The sequence below is a fragment of the Neovison vison genome, chromosome 5, assembly GCF_020171115.1.
Source record: "Neovison vison isolate M4711 chromosome 5, ASM_NN_V1, whole genome shotgun sequence".
In the NCBI taxonomy this organism is placed as follows: domain Eukaryota; kingdom Metazoa; phylum Chordata; class Mammalia; order Carnivora; family Mustelidae; genus Neogale; species Neogale vison.
This window is the reverse complement of record NC_058095.1, coordinates 57,234,388-57,250,898: the sequence shown is the minus strand read 5'-3', so window position 1 is coordinate 57,250,898 and position 16,511 is coordinate 57,234,388. Positions and strand designations below refer to the sequence as shown.

Sequence of the window (16,511 nt, the reverse complement as noted above, 5' to 3'; positions counted from 1 at the left end):
CCACCCCTGCTCATGCACACACACTCTCCCTCTCAAATAAATAAACCTTGAAACGAAATATCTTGAAAAGAAAAAATCTTTGAAAGAAAATTTTTTCCTGCAGAAATTTTTTATAGTAAGGGAAATTGAAAACACCTTAAATGTCAATCAATAAATTAAATAAATGACTACATCCATCAAAAATGAGGACATAGGGGCATCTGGGTGGCTCGGTCAGTCAAGCATCCAACTTTTGATTTCCTCTCAGGTCATGATCTCAGGGTGGTGAGTTCAAGCCCCGCCTCAGGCTCCATACTGGGTGTGGAGTCTGCTTAAGATTCTCTCTCTCCCTCTCCTTCTGTCCCTCCACCCCTCCCTTCCTCTCTTAAAAGAAAAGAAAAGAAAAGAAAAGAAAGAAAGAAAAGGGGGGGCATAAAAGATTATTGGAGACCACAAGGTAACCACCAAAGAAAATCAGGTCCTAAAAGTATACAATGTGATCCCACTTATTATCTTATGATAATCATATATTATATAATACATCACTATTTCAACATCACCATATATGGTAAATATTACATACAAATAGTCTGGAAGAACAAACCCTAAAACATTTATGGGCTCTCCCTGGAGAAGTGGCGTAGACTTTAATGTTTTTCTTCTTCATGTGCGCTTTTATCAATTTTCTACATTTTTCCCCCAATGGCAAGTTTTGTGTTTTTTTTTAATAATCAGAAAAAAATGTGAAGTTTTTTCACTCCCGACTCTGTCCCTGACTCTGGCCTTACCTTTCTCAAGTCCCGAGGACTCCCAACCCTCAGGGAGGCTTTAAGTTCCGAGATAAAGTGCAAAGGCTCAGCAGATCCTCCATCAAAGCCTCCCTTTGAGCTCTCTTTCTCCTGCCACCGCCCCCAGGAAGTGGGGAGAGGTTTCTTTTACACCTAGGGCGCCCTTCCCGCACCTGTCCCAGAGCGCCTGCGCACTTGCGGTCGGTGCCCCGCAAGGCAGCTGTGTCAGTTTCGTGCCCCGCAAGGCAGCTGTGTGAGTTTCACATCTGCTAGAGGCAAGGGGGCGGGAGGGCTCGCAGAACAGGTGCCTGGCAGGTGCACAGTCTCGTGCGCAAGCGCAGCCCTTTGGGGCCTGCCTCCCAGCCTTCCTGCTCGCCTAGTCCGCTGCCCCACCCCTGCTTCTCCTCCACAGGCACCTTTCACCCCAAACCCCTGTCCTTGCCAGTTTCATCCTCGTATCCAAGGTGTCTCCTCTCAGGATTCTTTTCATTGATTCCATTCTGTGGCTTCCGGGCCTAAGGGCTCTCAAGCATTTAAACCCAGGCTGAACCCAGCCTGAGGCGGCCTCTTTCCTGCTCTAAGATCTCAGGCCTCTGTCTCCCCCTGCCCGCCCATCCCGTGCCCCCAACCAGCCCGCCCGCCAGGCCACCATCTCTGCCCCGTCTCAGGGCATCATTATCTATGTGCATGAGTTCAGGCGGCATGCAAGGAGAAACTTGTGGGGTCCCCCGCCCCACTGTCTCAGTCCGTGGAGCGTTAGACTCTGGACCTTTGGGTCATGAGTTTGAGCCCCATGCTGGGTATAGAAATTACTTTAAAAAAAAAAAAAACTTTTTTCAAAAAAAAAAAAACAAAAAACAGGATAGAGTGTCAGAAGTGTGATTTCAGGGGCATGGGTGCTTAGGAGGCAAGAGTCTATATTTAAGTTTAAAATGTGATTCTAGGGGCGCCTGGGTGGCTCAGTAGGTTAAGTGTCTGCCTTCTGCTGAGGTCTTGATCCCAGGGTCCTGGGCGAAAGCCCCGCATAGGGCTGCTTGCTCAGTGGGGAGCTTGCTTCTCCCTTTCCTTCTGCCTGTCACTAACCCCCTGCTTGTGCTCCCTCTCTCTCTCTCTGTCAAATAAATAAAATCTTTTTTAAAATGTGACTCTCTTTTTTCAAGACAAATCAAGTAAACGGCTGTCCATGGGGCAGTTTGGTACGGCAAAAATCACTGACGACAAAATGCTAGATAGTGAAGCCTTCCTCCCTCATCCCCGGACCATCATCCCTCCCCTTCCCAGACTCACCTCCTGCAGAACCTGCTCGAGACCATGCTTTTCCAAAGACAGCATTGGTGAACAGTGGCTAAAGTAAGGCTCTGACCCCCTGTGGTGGGCTCAGTCACCTGTCTCCAGCCAGATGGGAGGGTCTCAGCCCATCATGACTTTGAGGAAGGGACTTCCGTGTGGATTCCAAAGGAGTGTCGAGCAGAGAGTGTTAAAACCATGTTTCCTGAACTTGCCTGGAACACCGCCCCAGCCCCCAGCCCCATGCCCTTGAGCTAGGCTTGTGAAGGTAGATTTATTCATTAACAAACATCGATTTATTGGGCTTGAAGGATACGGGGCCCCTGGGCTACAGAGAGGAGCCAACACCTCCTCCTTCAAGGTCTTAAAAGAGAGAGATGCAGGTGGGAGCGGCAGGTGATGAAGGAGAAAGATGTTCACACTGGGAAGGAAAAAAAAGCATGAAAAAAATCACAGAGCCCCCAAGGCCCAAGGCCCTCAAGAGATCTGAACTGAAAGCGGCCTCATGGCCAGGCTGCATGGTATGAGAAAGCCAAGGAGAAAAGCAGTGAGGGCCTTGTGGGCTGGCTGAGCGCGGGCTTTGCACGGAGGGCAGTGGGGAGCCACGGAAGACCTCAGAGGGAGGGTGGGAAGGAGGGATGGGGAGAGACCTGTGAAAACACTCAGTGACTGCTGCCTACCATGCTGCAGTGGGGCTAAGGGGGCTGAGGGCCCACGGGGGAGCTGGGAATGCAAAGCAGCCCCTATTCCACCTACCAAGCCTGGGGCCCTGGCAGGGGACTGGACAAGGAGCATCTTTGTTTTCTGTTCAAAGGCCCCAGGTTTCGCCTGTGCTACCAGCAGCCCCAGACTATGTAGTAAATGGGGAGAGTCGAAGGGGTGTGATGAAGGGAAAAGGGGAAATAGAGATTTCAGAGGCCCCGGGCGGGCTTGCGGGGAGAAGGTGAGCCCAGGAAATGTACAGGAGCAAGAATAAATGGAAACCCCAAAGCAGGTCCCAGAGCTGGCCAGCACGAAACTAGGCCAGGGTCCCACCATTGATTGCACAGGGGTGGGGAGACCATCAGGGCTGCACCCCATTCTGAGTCCTCCCTGGGCTGCATGGTGGGGGGTGTGACCTCACTGAGGAGCCCTATGTGGCCGGACTCTGCTGGCTGGTGGCGGGGAGGGGAGCAGGGCACCCTCAGGATCACTAATGCCTTAGTCTCTGCGTGAGCTTCCCCGGGGACCAGAGGCTCCTCTGCTCCATACTTCGGGGGTCCTCTACCCTCCCTGGCTCGGCTTTCCCATCTGCCCACATTCCTCAGGCCAGTCAAGATGCTGATGAGTGGAGGCAGAGCGGGAGGAGGGTCCAAGGTCCTACACACACACACACACACACACACACACACACTCTCTCTCTCTCTCTCTCTCAAGCAAAGTAAGGAGATACTTACCTCCTTCCTGGCCCACAGGCATCATTTAATTGCAACCTCCATGAGCATGCACAGGGCACAGCCCGCTCACCCACCATCCTCCACCCTGCCCCAGCCTCACCCAGAGCCTCCACTGCCAGAATATGGCAAGTTCACGGGCCCCCACAGGAGCATGGTCAGCGGAGGATGATCATTGTCAGGTGTCTTCTCTCAGGACAGCAGTGCTAGCAAGTCCAAGAGCCTCTGCCCCAGCACAGATCGCCTGGATCACCTCCTTCCTTCCCCCTGCACCCCCTCCACTCCCCCCGACCCCGCCAAGGCCTCAGGATGCAGCCTGCAGTTTCTCGCTCCAAGTTTGCCACCCCGTTGCCCATCCCCCGTCCTTTTTGGCTTTCAATATTTGGGATGACTCACTTTTACTCTTCTTATCAAAGTTTTGGCCCCAGCACAAGGTTCTGAATGGCAGGAGTGACCCCATCCTCTTAGGCTGGGCCCTGCCTCGTGCCCCCCAACCCCATCCCCACAGCAGGTAGAGAGATTGTGTGTGCCCCTGCTGCTGGACACCTGACATCTCTCCAGGGGAGCAAGAGAGCCAGGACCTTCGGGAATCCCAGTCCCCTGGGGATGCTCTGGAGGGATGATGGGGACGGAGGAGCGTCTCTGAAAGAGCCACCCCTGTTCCCGGTCCCTGTCCATCCAGCCTGGAGGAAGGAGGGAGCCCAGCTCCAAGTTGCCCAGGACCCTGGCCTCCCTCTCCCAAGCCAGAGGGTCCCCGACATTCCTTGGGGAAGTTGCTAAGCTCTTGGATGCCAAAAGCACACTGTCCACGTATGATTGTGGAGCTGCAGATTGAAGTAAGATGTAGATCCAGATAAGACAGGCACGAGGCAGAAGCCTGTGTATGGTGCGCTATCATTTGGGGGGAGGGACAGAGAAGGGATACAAATCAATTTCTGTATTTGCTCACGTAGGCATAAAGATAAAGAGGATTCACAAGAATAACCACTAACAACAGGGGTCAACTCTTCTAAGAATTGTGGTAAACCCCATAAGACATAAAACTCATCATCTTAACCATTTCTGAGCGGCATTAAGCACGTTCACACTGCCATGCCACCGACCACCCCACAGTCCGTGGGCAGAACATTTTTCTTCTCCCCACACTGAGACTCTGGATGCATTAAAAAATGACACTCCATTCCCCCTCCTCTAGTTTCCGGCCGCCACTGTTCTACTTTCTGTCTCCGTGCATCCAATGATTCTGGGAACCTCCTATAAATGGAATCCTGCGGTATTTGTCCTTTAGTGACTGGCTTATTACACTCATCGTCGTGTCCTCAAGGTGCACCCATGAGCGTGGGGCAGAATGTGCTTCTTGATGAAGGTTGATACTGTGTTTCATGTAGGTATCACGCTGTGTATAACCACTCAGCTGCTGGGGGACATGGGTTGGTTTCACCTTCCAGCTCTTGTGAACTCTAAAGATGTTATTTATTTATTTATTTGACAGACCGAGATCACAAGCAGGCAGAGAGGCAGGCAGAGAGAGAGGAGGAAGCAGCCTCCCCACTGAGCAGAGAGCCCGATGCGGGGCTGGATCCCAGGACCCTGAGATCATGACCTGAGCAGAAGGAAGAGGCTCTAACCTACCAAGCCACCCAGGCGCCCCTCTTGTGAACTCTAAACACAGGTGTGCAAACATCTGTTTGAGTCCCTGCTTTCAATTATTTGGGGGTATAGACCCACAAGTGGGATTGCAGGCTTCCATGGTAAGTCGACATTTAATTTTTTGAGAAACCATCATAATGTGTCCCGTGGTAGCTGCCCCACTTATATACCCCCGCCAGCAGGGCGGAAACGTTTGAATTTCTCCACATTCTCGACAACACTGGTTATCTTCTGGGTTTTCTGTTTTGTTTTGTTTTTTAAAACAGCCACTCTAATGTGTACAAGTTAGTGGTTACCTTTTGGGATACGCAGAACATGGTCAGTCAGGAAAGGAAAAAGGAGGGGAGGGAATCTCTACAGCAGGACTTTAAACTTTTTCTTTCTTTTTTGTTTTTTGATTTTTTAAATATGTATTTATTTATTCTAGAGAGACAGGGAGGGCAAGAGAGAGCAAGCAAGCGGGGGAGGGGCAGGATGGGCAGAGGGAGAGAATCTTCAGGCAGACTCCCCACTGAGCATGGAGTCTGACGTGGGGCTTGATCCCAAGACCCATGAGATCATGACCCAGACTGAAACCAAGAGTCAGATGCTTTAACTGACTGAGCCACACAGGCGCCCCACATTTTTTAAATCATCTGAATATATTACTTACTCAAGAAAGTAAATACTTTTCCCAGCATTTATTATGACAATTTCCAAATGTATGGCAAAGGTTAGAGTTTTGCGGAGAACCCATACACACAATACCTAGATCCCACCATCAGCACGCACTATCCACACGTTCTATCTATCCACTCATTTATCCATCCAATTTTTTTTTAAGATTTTATTTATTTATTTTGACAGAGAGAGACACAGCAAGAGAGGGAACCCAAGTAAGCAGAATGAGAGAGGGAGAAACAGGCTTCCTGCTAAGCAAGGAGCCTGATGTGGGGCTCAATCCCAGAACCCTGGGATCATGACCTGAGCTGAAGGCAGCTGCCTAATGGCTGAGCCACCACCCTATTCACCCAATTTAAAAATTAATATAGACTGTTGGGGCTGGGTGGCTCAGCTGGTTAAGCTTCAGCTCAGGTCATGATCCCAGGGTCCTAGGATCGAGTCCCGCATCGGGCTCTCTGCTCAGCGGGGAGCCCACTTCCCCCTCTCCCACTCCCCTGGCTTGTGTTCCCTCTCTCACTGTGTCTCTCTCTGCCAAATAGACAATAAAATCTTTTAAAAAATTAATTATAGACTCTATTTTCCTAGGCCCCTCCCAAGACCTGCTACATCTCAAGGCAGGACCTTGGAATCTGTATCTTTCTTTCTTATTTTTTTTTTAAGTTTCTTTTCAGCATAACAGAATTCATTGCTTTTTTGCACCACACCCAGTGCTCCACGCAATACGTGCCCTCCTTAATACCCTCCACCTGGCTCCCCCAACCTCCCATCTCCCACCCCTTCAAAACCCTCAGATTGTTTTTGGAATCTGTGTCTTTAATCAGTTCTCCAGGTGATTCTGCCCCTGGAGAGCCTCTATCCTGGACCAGCCATTCATCTCCTGCAAGAACTATACCTCCAATCATTCATGGGGCCACCGTGGTCTCCAGACCCATCACCCCATCCAGCGGGGCTCTTCCCCGGAACACGTTTCAGTCCCCCAGCACACCCCCCCACAGTGTGGCCCCAGACTTAGACACAACTCTCCAGTGTGGCCTGACTGGAGTGAAGACCACCGGTTCCGTCCCTCCCTGAGCTGAAAACTAGCCTTCCAGCCTTTCATCTCCCTTTGTCCTCTCTGCTGAGAAGGACAGGACACTATAAACTGGGGTGGCGAGACTGGCAGGACCGGATTGACCAGGCACCTTGAAGTAGGAAGTCTTCATGTAGTCTCACCCCTCGTCAGCCTTCTCCTTTTGCTAGGACGGTGACAGTGATGATAGTGGGAGGTAACATACAAGAGGCGTGGTTCCAGGCACATCACTTGCCCCCATTCACTGATCGTCGCAATCCTACAGAATCGGTACTATTATCCCCATTTTTCAGATGAAGCAACTGAGGCACCAAAGGATTAAGCAACTTACTCAAAGGTACATAGCGCATGCTATGCTCTCTAGGTGGACCCAGAGCAAGCATGAATGCTTGTGGAGGGAGTGGTCTTTCTTTCTCAGTGGTCTTGCTATCAAATCCTACAGTGCAGATACTTCTGGTTCATGCACCTGTGATCTCAGTCTTTCCTGATGCCTAATTCCCCCCTCCCCATCAACACTTAACAGTCCTATGTCCCACGCTCTCGGGGCAAGACAGCTGGAGCCAACCTAAGAAAGTAGAGCTCACGTTTCTCTGGTTGATACATTTACTCTCCCAGGCGTGTGTGTGTGTGTGTGTGTGTACATGCGTGCATATACACATTTATGTATACACAGGTGTATGGAATTTTAAAAATTGAATTCTTATTTTGGAACATAAAACCATGAGAGACTACGGTCATAAATATCTATACATTCAAAGTAAACTTCAAAGCCAAGCTTCATGGCAGGTCCAGTGGAAGAGATCCGGGGGACACGGGAACTAAACGTTACCCCAGGGTCACATCACATTAGTCTAAAGACAGCCCCGCCTGGGTCAGTCCCCTCCCCCGGGGACACCCAGGGTATGGAGGACCCGTATTTGAGTCCCCTTTTTGGGAACCCCTAAAAGCCGTAGGCAGAGTCATGAGCCAAGCTACTGAACGGCTCCTCGAAGTGCTGATGGAAAGAGAGAGAAATCCGGGGAGCCCTCTGAGACTGGAGGGGCAGAATGAACTATCTAGAATGTCCAGTGCAATTGGGGTTTTAGATAAAGAACGAATCATTTTTTAGTACGTCAGTCCCCATTACTAGACGGAGCACATTTAAACTCAAACTCTTTGTTACTTATCTGAAATACAAATTCCCCCCCCACCCCCCCGCCCCGGGCAGTCTGCATTTCCCTCTGTTAAATCTGGGACTGCCTGGAACTCCTCCCCTTCCGCTCCCGGGGAAAGAACACGAGAGACTGTCCCGACAGTTGGCACTCAGCCGTGCCCGTGTCCCTGGGTGAGGTGGCGGGGTGCACCACCTTGACTGCCCTCCCCGGCCAGCCTCAGGGTGCCCCTGGAGCCAGGCCACGACGGGACAGGTCAAAGAGGGGCCATCCTGGGGCACCCTACTGAGTCACACTCAGGCCTGACTGTGCCTTGGATCAGGAACTCCTTTTTTCAGAAGAAAACCAACTTCTTGAGAACTGGCCCTCCAGTCATGTGAAAACTGGGAGGGGAATCCCTCAAATGGTTTCCCATTGTCCCTACCACTGTCTGCCTCTTTGTTCCTGCCTTATTCTTGATTATTTTTTTCTGATCACAAAGAAGCACAGAGGGGCTCCTGGGTGGCTCAGTTGGTTAAGCGTCTGCCTTGGACTCAGGTCATGATCTCAGGGTCCTGGGATCAAGCCCCGCATCGGGGGGCTCCCTGCTCAGCGGGGAGCCTGCTTCCCCCTCTCCCTCTGCCCCCTCCTCCCTGCTTGGGCAATCTCTCTCTCTTTCTCTCTCAAATAAACAAATAAAATATAAAAAAAAAATAAAGATGCACACATCCAGAGTGAAAATTCAAATACCGCAGAAATGTCTAAGTTAGAAAGTCCCACCAGAGATAACTACCAGTTTGATGTGTCTTATTCCAGATTTTTCTCTTGCAAAAGACTGTGTAATTTCCATAGATAGGATCGTATTTTACAGACTGTTTGGAAGCTTACCCCTATATCCCATGATGTCAGGGATTTCTTTCCAGGCGGGTCTGTGCTTCTAATTCATTGGTTTAATCCGGCCCTGTTCTTTATCCGCATGGTGTTTGGTCTTTGGGAGCTCTGAGCCCCTTGTGGGTGTTCGAGGAATGGCAAATGCACGCGAACACAGCACCCAAATATTGGTATGCGACGCTGGGTGCCGTAGCCTCGCTGAGGGTAATGTGACCCCTCCCCCCGGGCATGGCAGGGGAGCAGGGGTGTAGGGGGAGGATCCCTGAAATGAGTCCCAGAAGGTTAAGGACGTGAGGCTAGCTTTCTTATTGCTGGAATGCGGAGACCCACCTGAGGGGAGCCTCGTTCAGAGGGGTCCTGGGTCACTGACTCCATTGGGAGACCCATCCCTGGGCTCCCCCTCAGGCAGGGGGCCTCGCTCTGAGCATCCCCAGTCAAGATCACCTGACTCCAGCAGCCGCCGAACCCCTGGGCAACGCCAAGAGCCTCCTGACCTCAAACGGGTTGGGCGACATTCACTTCCCTTCGCTGTCCTCCCGACCAGCTCAGTCATTAGGAAATGCCTCTGCGGCGGCTGTCGCGGTGACAGCAGCAGGAAGACGTGCTGTCTGCCCAGCACCCGTGGGCGGTTCAGACCTGCTCCGCGGAGGACGCGGCGGCCAGGTGGATGCTTCTCTCCCTGGTCCCATCCAAAGTGAGTCTGGGGGCCTGGCTGGGGGCGGGGAAGGAGCGGGATCCCACCAGCGTTTGGCTGAAACCAGAGTGGCACAGGATGTGTGTGTGTGTGTGTGTGTGTGTGTGTGTGTGTGTGTGTGGTGTCTAGGGGAGTAGTCACAACCGAAGCTATGGGGCCTTGCTTTGGGAACCCAGGAGGGAAGCCCAGCTGCCTAGAAGTGTCCCTGCCCAGTGGGGCTCTCTGTCCCCGGGTGGGGGGGAGGGGGAAGGAGGTGGGAACCGCCTGGGCTGCGGATACCCCCTAACCAGTCCTCACGGTGGGCTACTGTTCGGGGGGGGGGCCATGCTGGGGGCTTCATGAGGTCAGCCCCCCACCTTGGGCCAGCCTGGTCGTCCCCCTGCCTCCCAGGTGGCTGTAGTCACAACCCTGTTTATTGTCACTCTGAAGAGGGACCCGACCAGGGTGAAGCAAGTTTCACGTAGTCCTTTTTTTATATACATGTATAAACCCCTTCACAAGGCAAGCTGTACAAATTTAGCATATCTAGTTGGATTCTGGAGCTCCCGTAAGGTATTTTTCCCCATGGATGCTTGTTGAATCGGTGTCTCCACACAGGTATGGGGGCTGGGATCTCCTATTCCAGCGTCCTGCTCTCAGGGACCAAGGTCAGGACCACCCTCCATGGAGACACATCCAAACCCTCACCAGAGGCGGCGGTCCCTAGCTCCCTAGGTCTCCCCTGTCCCAGCCGTGCGGCTTTGAACAAGTTACTTAAGCCCCGAGCCTCAGTTCCCTCATCTGTAAAATGGGAATAATATCTACCTCCCGGAGTTGTTGTCAGGGTTTTATGAGGAAGGATGCCAACCACATAATTAGTGTTCAATAAATGGTTGCTGTTATAATCATTTATTATTAGCTCGACTCTGGTCCCACCTCAGCTAGGAAGGCTTTCCAGGCCTCCTCTCCCAGTTTCCCAAGGCGCCAGTGGGGGTGTACCTTTCAGCACATAATGTCCACTTTGTCACTGAGCTAGAGCGAGCCCGAGCCCGAGCACGTTCCTTGCATTTCTCCTGCTGCCCTCACACCAGCACCCCAGACAGAGGCTGGCCCATGAGAAGATCTCAAGGATCAAGAACGAAATGGAATCAAGAGAAAGAAAGGAACGCCAGGAGGGAGAGGGCAGGGAAAGCCCAAGAAAGGGAGGCGAGAGAGGGAGGTGAGTGGAAGGTGCGGGAGGGTGACACTGTCCAGGCATGAGTGACATGTTGCTCCCAAAGCACAGGAGGAAGAAAGGTTTGCCCAGGGAGGCCACCAGGAGGGACCTGGGATGTCTTCGGCATACCTGGACCCCTTTTACTTTTCTTCCACCTCCAGAATGAGAGGCTCTGCTCCCCCTTCCCCTGCTCATCCCAAGGAGGGTAGTGTTCCCTGACTCAACTAAATAGCTACCCACAACTCTTCTAATATTCTCTACATCACCTATGAAATCTCCTCTCTCCCTCTCTCTCTCTGCCATCTCCCACTCTGTCACCTTCCCAGGTGACCTCAATCAAGCCTCTCTGGACCTGGTGGGTCTGCTCCCCTATAAAACTAGATTTGACTAAATGACCTCCAAAGTCCTTCCTTCCCCTAGCATTCTGTTAACTATTTGCTTTAATTCTCTTGTCTACCTTGATACCTATTTCTCAATTACCCAAAAGACTTCAGCTACTAACCACCATTCCTCCTTTAAAAAAAAAAAATGTCTTTTTTGAAAACAGTTGCGCATGTCCACTAGGCTCTAAAACTGCTTGTCTCCAATGTCAAAGTTTAGTAGCTAGTACACAGCAGAAGCTCAATAACTATCTGTTGAATAATTGGATGGATGGACGGATGAAAGGGTGGGTGGATGGGTGGATGATGGACGGAAGGATGGATGGAAGGATGGATGGGTGGATGGATGGGTGGATGGATGGATGGGTGGATGGATGGGTGGATGGACGGATGGATGGACAGATGGATGGATGGGTGGATGGATGGATGGATGGATGGAAGGATGGATGGGTGGATGGATGGATGGATGGATGGAAGGATGGATGGGTGGATGGATGGATGGATGGATGGAAGGATGGATGGGTAGATGGGCGGATGGATGGACAGATGGATGGATGGGTGGATGAACAGATGGATGGATGGATGGATGGATGGAAGGATGGATGGGTGGATGGACAGATGGATGGATGGGTGAATGGACGGATGGATGGGTGGAATTGCCATATGCCTGTGGGACACTGAAATGCAGGGGGACATGTTAGCCATTGGCTTAAGAGAATCATGGTCTCCTTGAGAAAATCCCCATTTAGCTGAGACACCTGCCTGTGTGCTATGAAACAGAAATGACAGAAACCTTGGAATCACCATCTTAATTGTTGTCTATTGCCCATCGCTTACCTAATCTCTCCTTGGAACTCTTGCCCAGTCTGCCCCAGGAGCCACAGATCTTCATCATCTTGTATAGTTATTCTAATACGACGGGAGCTGCCCTCTGTCGGTGTGTGTGTGTGTGTGTGTGTGTGTTTAGTTATCTACATAATAAGGAACAACTGGGAAGGAGAGGGAGGGAGAGGGGGGTGAATGCTAGGAGGGGAGAGGCTTCGGCTGGTCTTAACAGTGATACCTGCCATTTGTAGAGCATGTACTGTGTGCCAGACTCTTCCTTCATTAAATTAAATTAAATTAGCTCATTTAATAGCCTGAACACCTCCAGGGCCCCCTGATGGCTCAGTCAGTTAAGCACCCACCTTCGGCTCAGATCGTGATCTCAGGGTCTTGGGATGGAGCTCCGTGTCGGGCTCCCTACTCAGCGGGGAGCCTGCTTCTCCCTCTCCCTCTCTGTCTGCCCCTCTCCCTGCTCGTGCTAACTGTCTCTCTCAAATAAATAACAAAATCTTTTTAAAAATACCCTGAACAACTCTGAGAGGAAAATGATATTATTAACCCCACCTGTAAGGTGGGAAACAGGCTCAGGTTAAATAATTTGCCTGAGGTTATACAGACGATAATGGGTGTATCTAGGATTTGAACCCATTTCCAGAGTCTGAACCCTTGAAACCCTCAGCCCCAGCCTGGAGGGCCACACTGATCACCCAGTGACCAAAGCTTGAAAAGCTCTTGGTTTTGCCTCCAGGGTCCCAGGTCCGCTATCCCCACCTTTCCATATTTTTGCTCCTTATTCCTTATGGGACATTTTCAACTTGGCAAAATGCATTGAGAACCAAGCCAAGAGAAGAGAGAGATTCCAGGAAATTTATGATTTGAGAAGCTGTGGTCTTTTCTAGTAACTGGCCCTGTTCCCATCGGGTCATCTCTTGGGTCTAGAGGCTGGCCCAGATTTCTGTTCGTGCTCAGGGGTCTTTTGTCTACCTCCTTGATGGAAGAGAACATCAGTGACAGGAGATCACTGTTCCTTCTAAAGAGTCTGATCTAGAGGAGTTGAGGCCACACAGTTGTGATAAAGGGGACTTTTAAGATTTTATTTATTTAAGGGAGAGAGAGAGCACAAGCAGGAGAAGCAGCAGGAAGAGGGAGAGGGAGAAGCAGGCTCCCTGCTGAGCAGGGAGCCCAATGCAGGACTCGATCTCAGGACCCCGGGATCATGAACTGAGCCGAAAGCAGGTGCTTAACAACTGAGCCACCCAGGCACCCTGATATGGGGGACTTTTCAGCGAGGACACTTGGACCTCCCAAGCAGGTGTCTGCCTTCAAAGTCAACTCCTTGGGAAACTGTTGGACTTAATCCAACAATTCTGCCCTTGCTGAGAAAATCTTTGGGGTCACTCGTTTGCTCCCCGATCATGTTTAACACTCACCTGGTAACTTTCTCACCAGGCTTGGCTCCAAGTGACCTGGGCCATTTCCAGCACACCAGACATCTCCTCAAAGGATGAAAATCTGCCTTTACCAAGGTTAATCAGCCTTGGGCACCCAGTAAGAATCTGAAGAATGAGCCAGCTGGGGCAGGTGGAGGTCCGAGCCCACAGCTCTCGGCCGTGACTGCACAGAGGGCCAGCAGGCATTTGGATGTGTAAGTTCTGAGCTTTGTTTTCAAAGAAGTCATTGCTTTATGGCCACGCTTAGCACAGAGGAATGTGATCCACGGCTGGATACCATCCAATGGACCAGCCAGTCCCTGAGTCAGGATTGGGGGGAGGTAGATAGAGGAGGAGCGGAGAATCTCCTGGAAAATGACTACTCCAGGGCACCTGGATGGCTCAGTGGGTTAAGCGACTGCCTCCAGCTCAGGTCATGATTCTGGAGTTCCAGGATCGAGTCCTGCATCGGGCTCCCAGCTCATCAGGGAGTCTGCTTCTCCCTCCGACCCTCCCCTTCTTGTGCGCTCTCTCTCTCTCTCTCTCAAAACAAACAAACAGACTCACACTGGAGACCAGGCTGAGTCTAGGGGAGCATCTGCTTAGCTGCCTGCTTCCCAGGGTGGGGTGGGTGGGGACACCTGGGTCCTCCCGCCTTCACTTCCGGCATCAAAGCAGGAAGAGGCGAGGTGGTGACCTCACCCAGCAGTCCCTATCACGGCTGAGGGGAGGGTATCTGACAGGCTACACCTGCAGCACATTCCATGCGCCTCGATCTAGAGTCTCAGAGGGGTTTCTCCTTATCGGTCTCCCAACCCCCATTCCAGAAACACCCCCTCATCTCCTCCCAAGGGGCCTGGGCCCAGGGGACCCCGTCTTGGTGTAAGTCAGGGAGGCCCCCCGGAGGAAATGCAGGGAGGCAGGAGATGGGAGGTGCAGAAGGCCCTGGGAAGGAGGGAACGGCCTGGCCACGGCTCACCGCCCTTTCCTCCCACAGCGGAAGGGCCCTCGCAGCGTGGCCATGTCGGAAGGGGAGAGCAAGGACAGCTCTGGCAGCGAGTGCCCCGTGTGCTACGAGAAGTTCCGCGACCTGGAGGGCGCCAGCCGCACGCTGAGCTGCGGCCACGTGTTCTGCCACGACTGCCTGGTCAAGTACCTGCTCTCCACCCGCGTGGACGGCCAAGTGCAGAGAACCATCGTCTGCCCGATCTGCCGCTACGTCACCTTCCTCAGCAAGAAGAGCTCCCGCTGGCCCTCCATGCTGGACCGCAGCTCGCAGACCCTGGCTGTGCCGGTGGGCCCGCCCGACACCCTGGGCCACACGAACCCCCTGGCTGCCGCCCAGCAGGTGTGGAGGCCGGCCCCGAGCCAGGGCACCCCGCTGCCCTTGGACCTGCCACCGGGCCTGGCCCGGGAGCCGCAGATCTTTGTCATCAGCCGTCATGGGATGCCCCTGGGGGAGCAGGACAGCGTACTGCCACGGCGCAGCCTGGCTGAGCTGTCCGAGGCCTCCCCGGCCCCCAGCTCCAGCCGGGCCTTCTGCTGCCGCTCGCGGGCCCTGCTGCTCATCACCCTTGTCGCCGTGGTGGCTGTGGTGGCCGCCATCCTGCCCTGGGTGCTGTTGGTAAGGAAGCAGGCCTGAGCGCCGCCCTGGGCTGAACTGGGGTACGGGGCAGCACCTGGGAGGGGTGAGGCCCCCGGGGACAGGCGGCCTGGACGGTGTCCTCACCCCCCACTCCACCTGCCGGCTCCCGTCAGGTCAGGGAGGCTGGGGGCTGACAATCCCTGCGGTGGAGCTGAGCTCGGGGCCCAAACGCCAACTCTACACTCCAGGCCACGGTAGAAAATGGGGTGCCCTCCCCCCCTCAGAAGCAACAGCTGTGCCCCTGCCCTAGAGGGGCTGGTATCTTCCTCCAGGCAGGAACTGAGCAAGGTGGGAAGCTGGGTGGTCCCCTCCTTCCTGTGGGGTCGCCAGCCCCAAGGTGCCATCCCTATCTGCTGGGTGACCTGCCTGAAGCCAGGTGGGGCTCTGTTGTGGCTGGAGGGGGGCCCAACAGCAGGACTCATCCAGGTCAGAATTCCCACCCAGGCCTCTCTAGCTGCCTCTCCAGAACGAATAAAAGGGGCGGCTCAGGGGCCAAAAGCCCCTTGCCCGTGATCTCAGCAACCATCCACGACCCTCACTGTTGGGCCAGCATATGTCTTCCCACCCCCAAGTCACCAGCCTGGAAGGTCTTCACTGGGGGAGAAGCTGATCTCAGAGGCTGTGGTCCAGGATCTCTGAGGGACGTAATGGAAAAGGGTCATCCTGGGGAACGGAGGGCTGAGGCTAGCAAAGTGGCCCATAGAGCCAGAGGTCTCCCCCAGCCTCAAGGAATGGTCGAGAATTTGAGTCCTGGGTTCTCAAGGATGCACCAGCAGGCAGGGCGTCAGGGGGGAGCCTGATGGCCGAGACTTGAGTCAGTGAAGAACTATGTGGGCACAATTAAGCCCTGGGGGCTCCCACTTCCCTCCCAGCCCAGGTCCTCCTCCTCCTCATAACCCAACCACTCATTAGAGGTCACACCAGTTGGGCCAGTTTCCCCGGGGCGGATTCCCAGCTGGGCTGGGCGAGGACGGGTGGGGAGGGAAACAGCTGCACTTGTCAGGGACGCCACTGTCACCACACAGGCTGAACCCCAGGTCCTGCCGACCCCGCCCTGGACGGTGCTGGGGCTAGGTGAGGAGGGCCACTCAAAGAGCCTCGGATTGGGTCTTACCTGGGGGAGCAAGTCACTTGCCAACAGCTGTTTTCTGTTCGCGAAGGTCCATAATCTTTATTTTGGGATTAAAAAAACAGACAAAAACGTCCAACTCCTCTCTCAGATAGGTGGTTTCTCACCACCTCCCCGGGGGGGCCTTGCCTCTTAGCTGTTTCCCAAACCCCCGTAGTGGTGCGCATTTGGGGACCCCTGGGGGAGGGGATATTTGAGACCCAGGGAGGGCTGATTTAAAACACTTAACTTCTGGACTTCTTTATGCTCTTTTTAAGACCAGAGAAGACCATCGGTACTATTGGGGGGTGGGGGGGTGAATATAGGCGGAGTCGTGGAAAACG

At 53.1% G+C, this 16,511-nt stretch overlaps 1 protein-coding gene across 1 annotated transcript; it reads left to right on the top strand.

The window, feature by feature from the left end:
• Positions 1-13,615: 13,615 nt before the first annotated feature.
• RNF222 (ring finger protein 222) lies at positions 13,616-15,056 on the top strand. The gene is made up of 2 exons (XM_044250608.1): positions 13,616-13,629; positions 14,412-15,056. The coding sequence occupies exon 2, from the start codon at positions 14,436-14,438 to the stop codon at positions 15,054-15,056; it is 621 nt and encodes a 206-aa protein (XP_044106543.1). The 5' UTR covers positions 13,616-13,629; positions 14,412-14,435.
• The last annotated feature ends 1,455 nt before the right edge of the window (positions 15,057-16,511 follow it).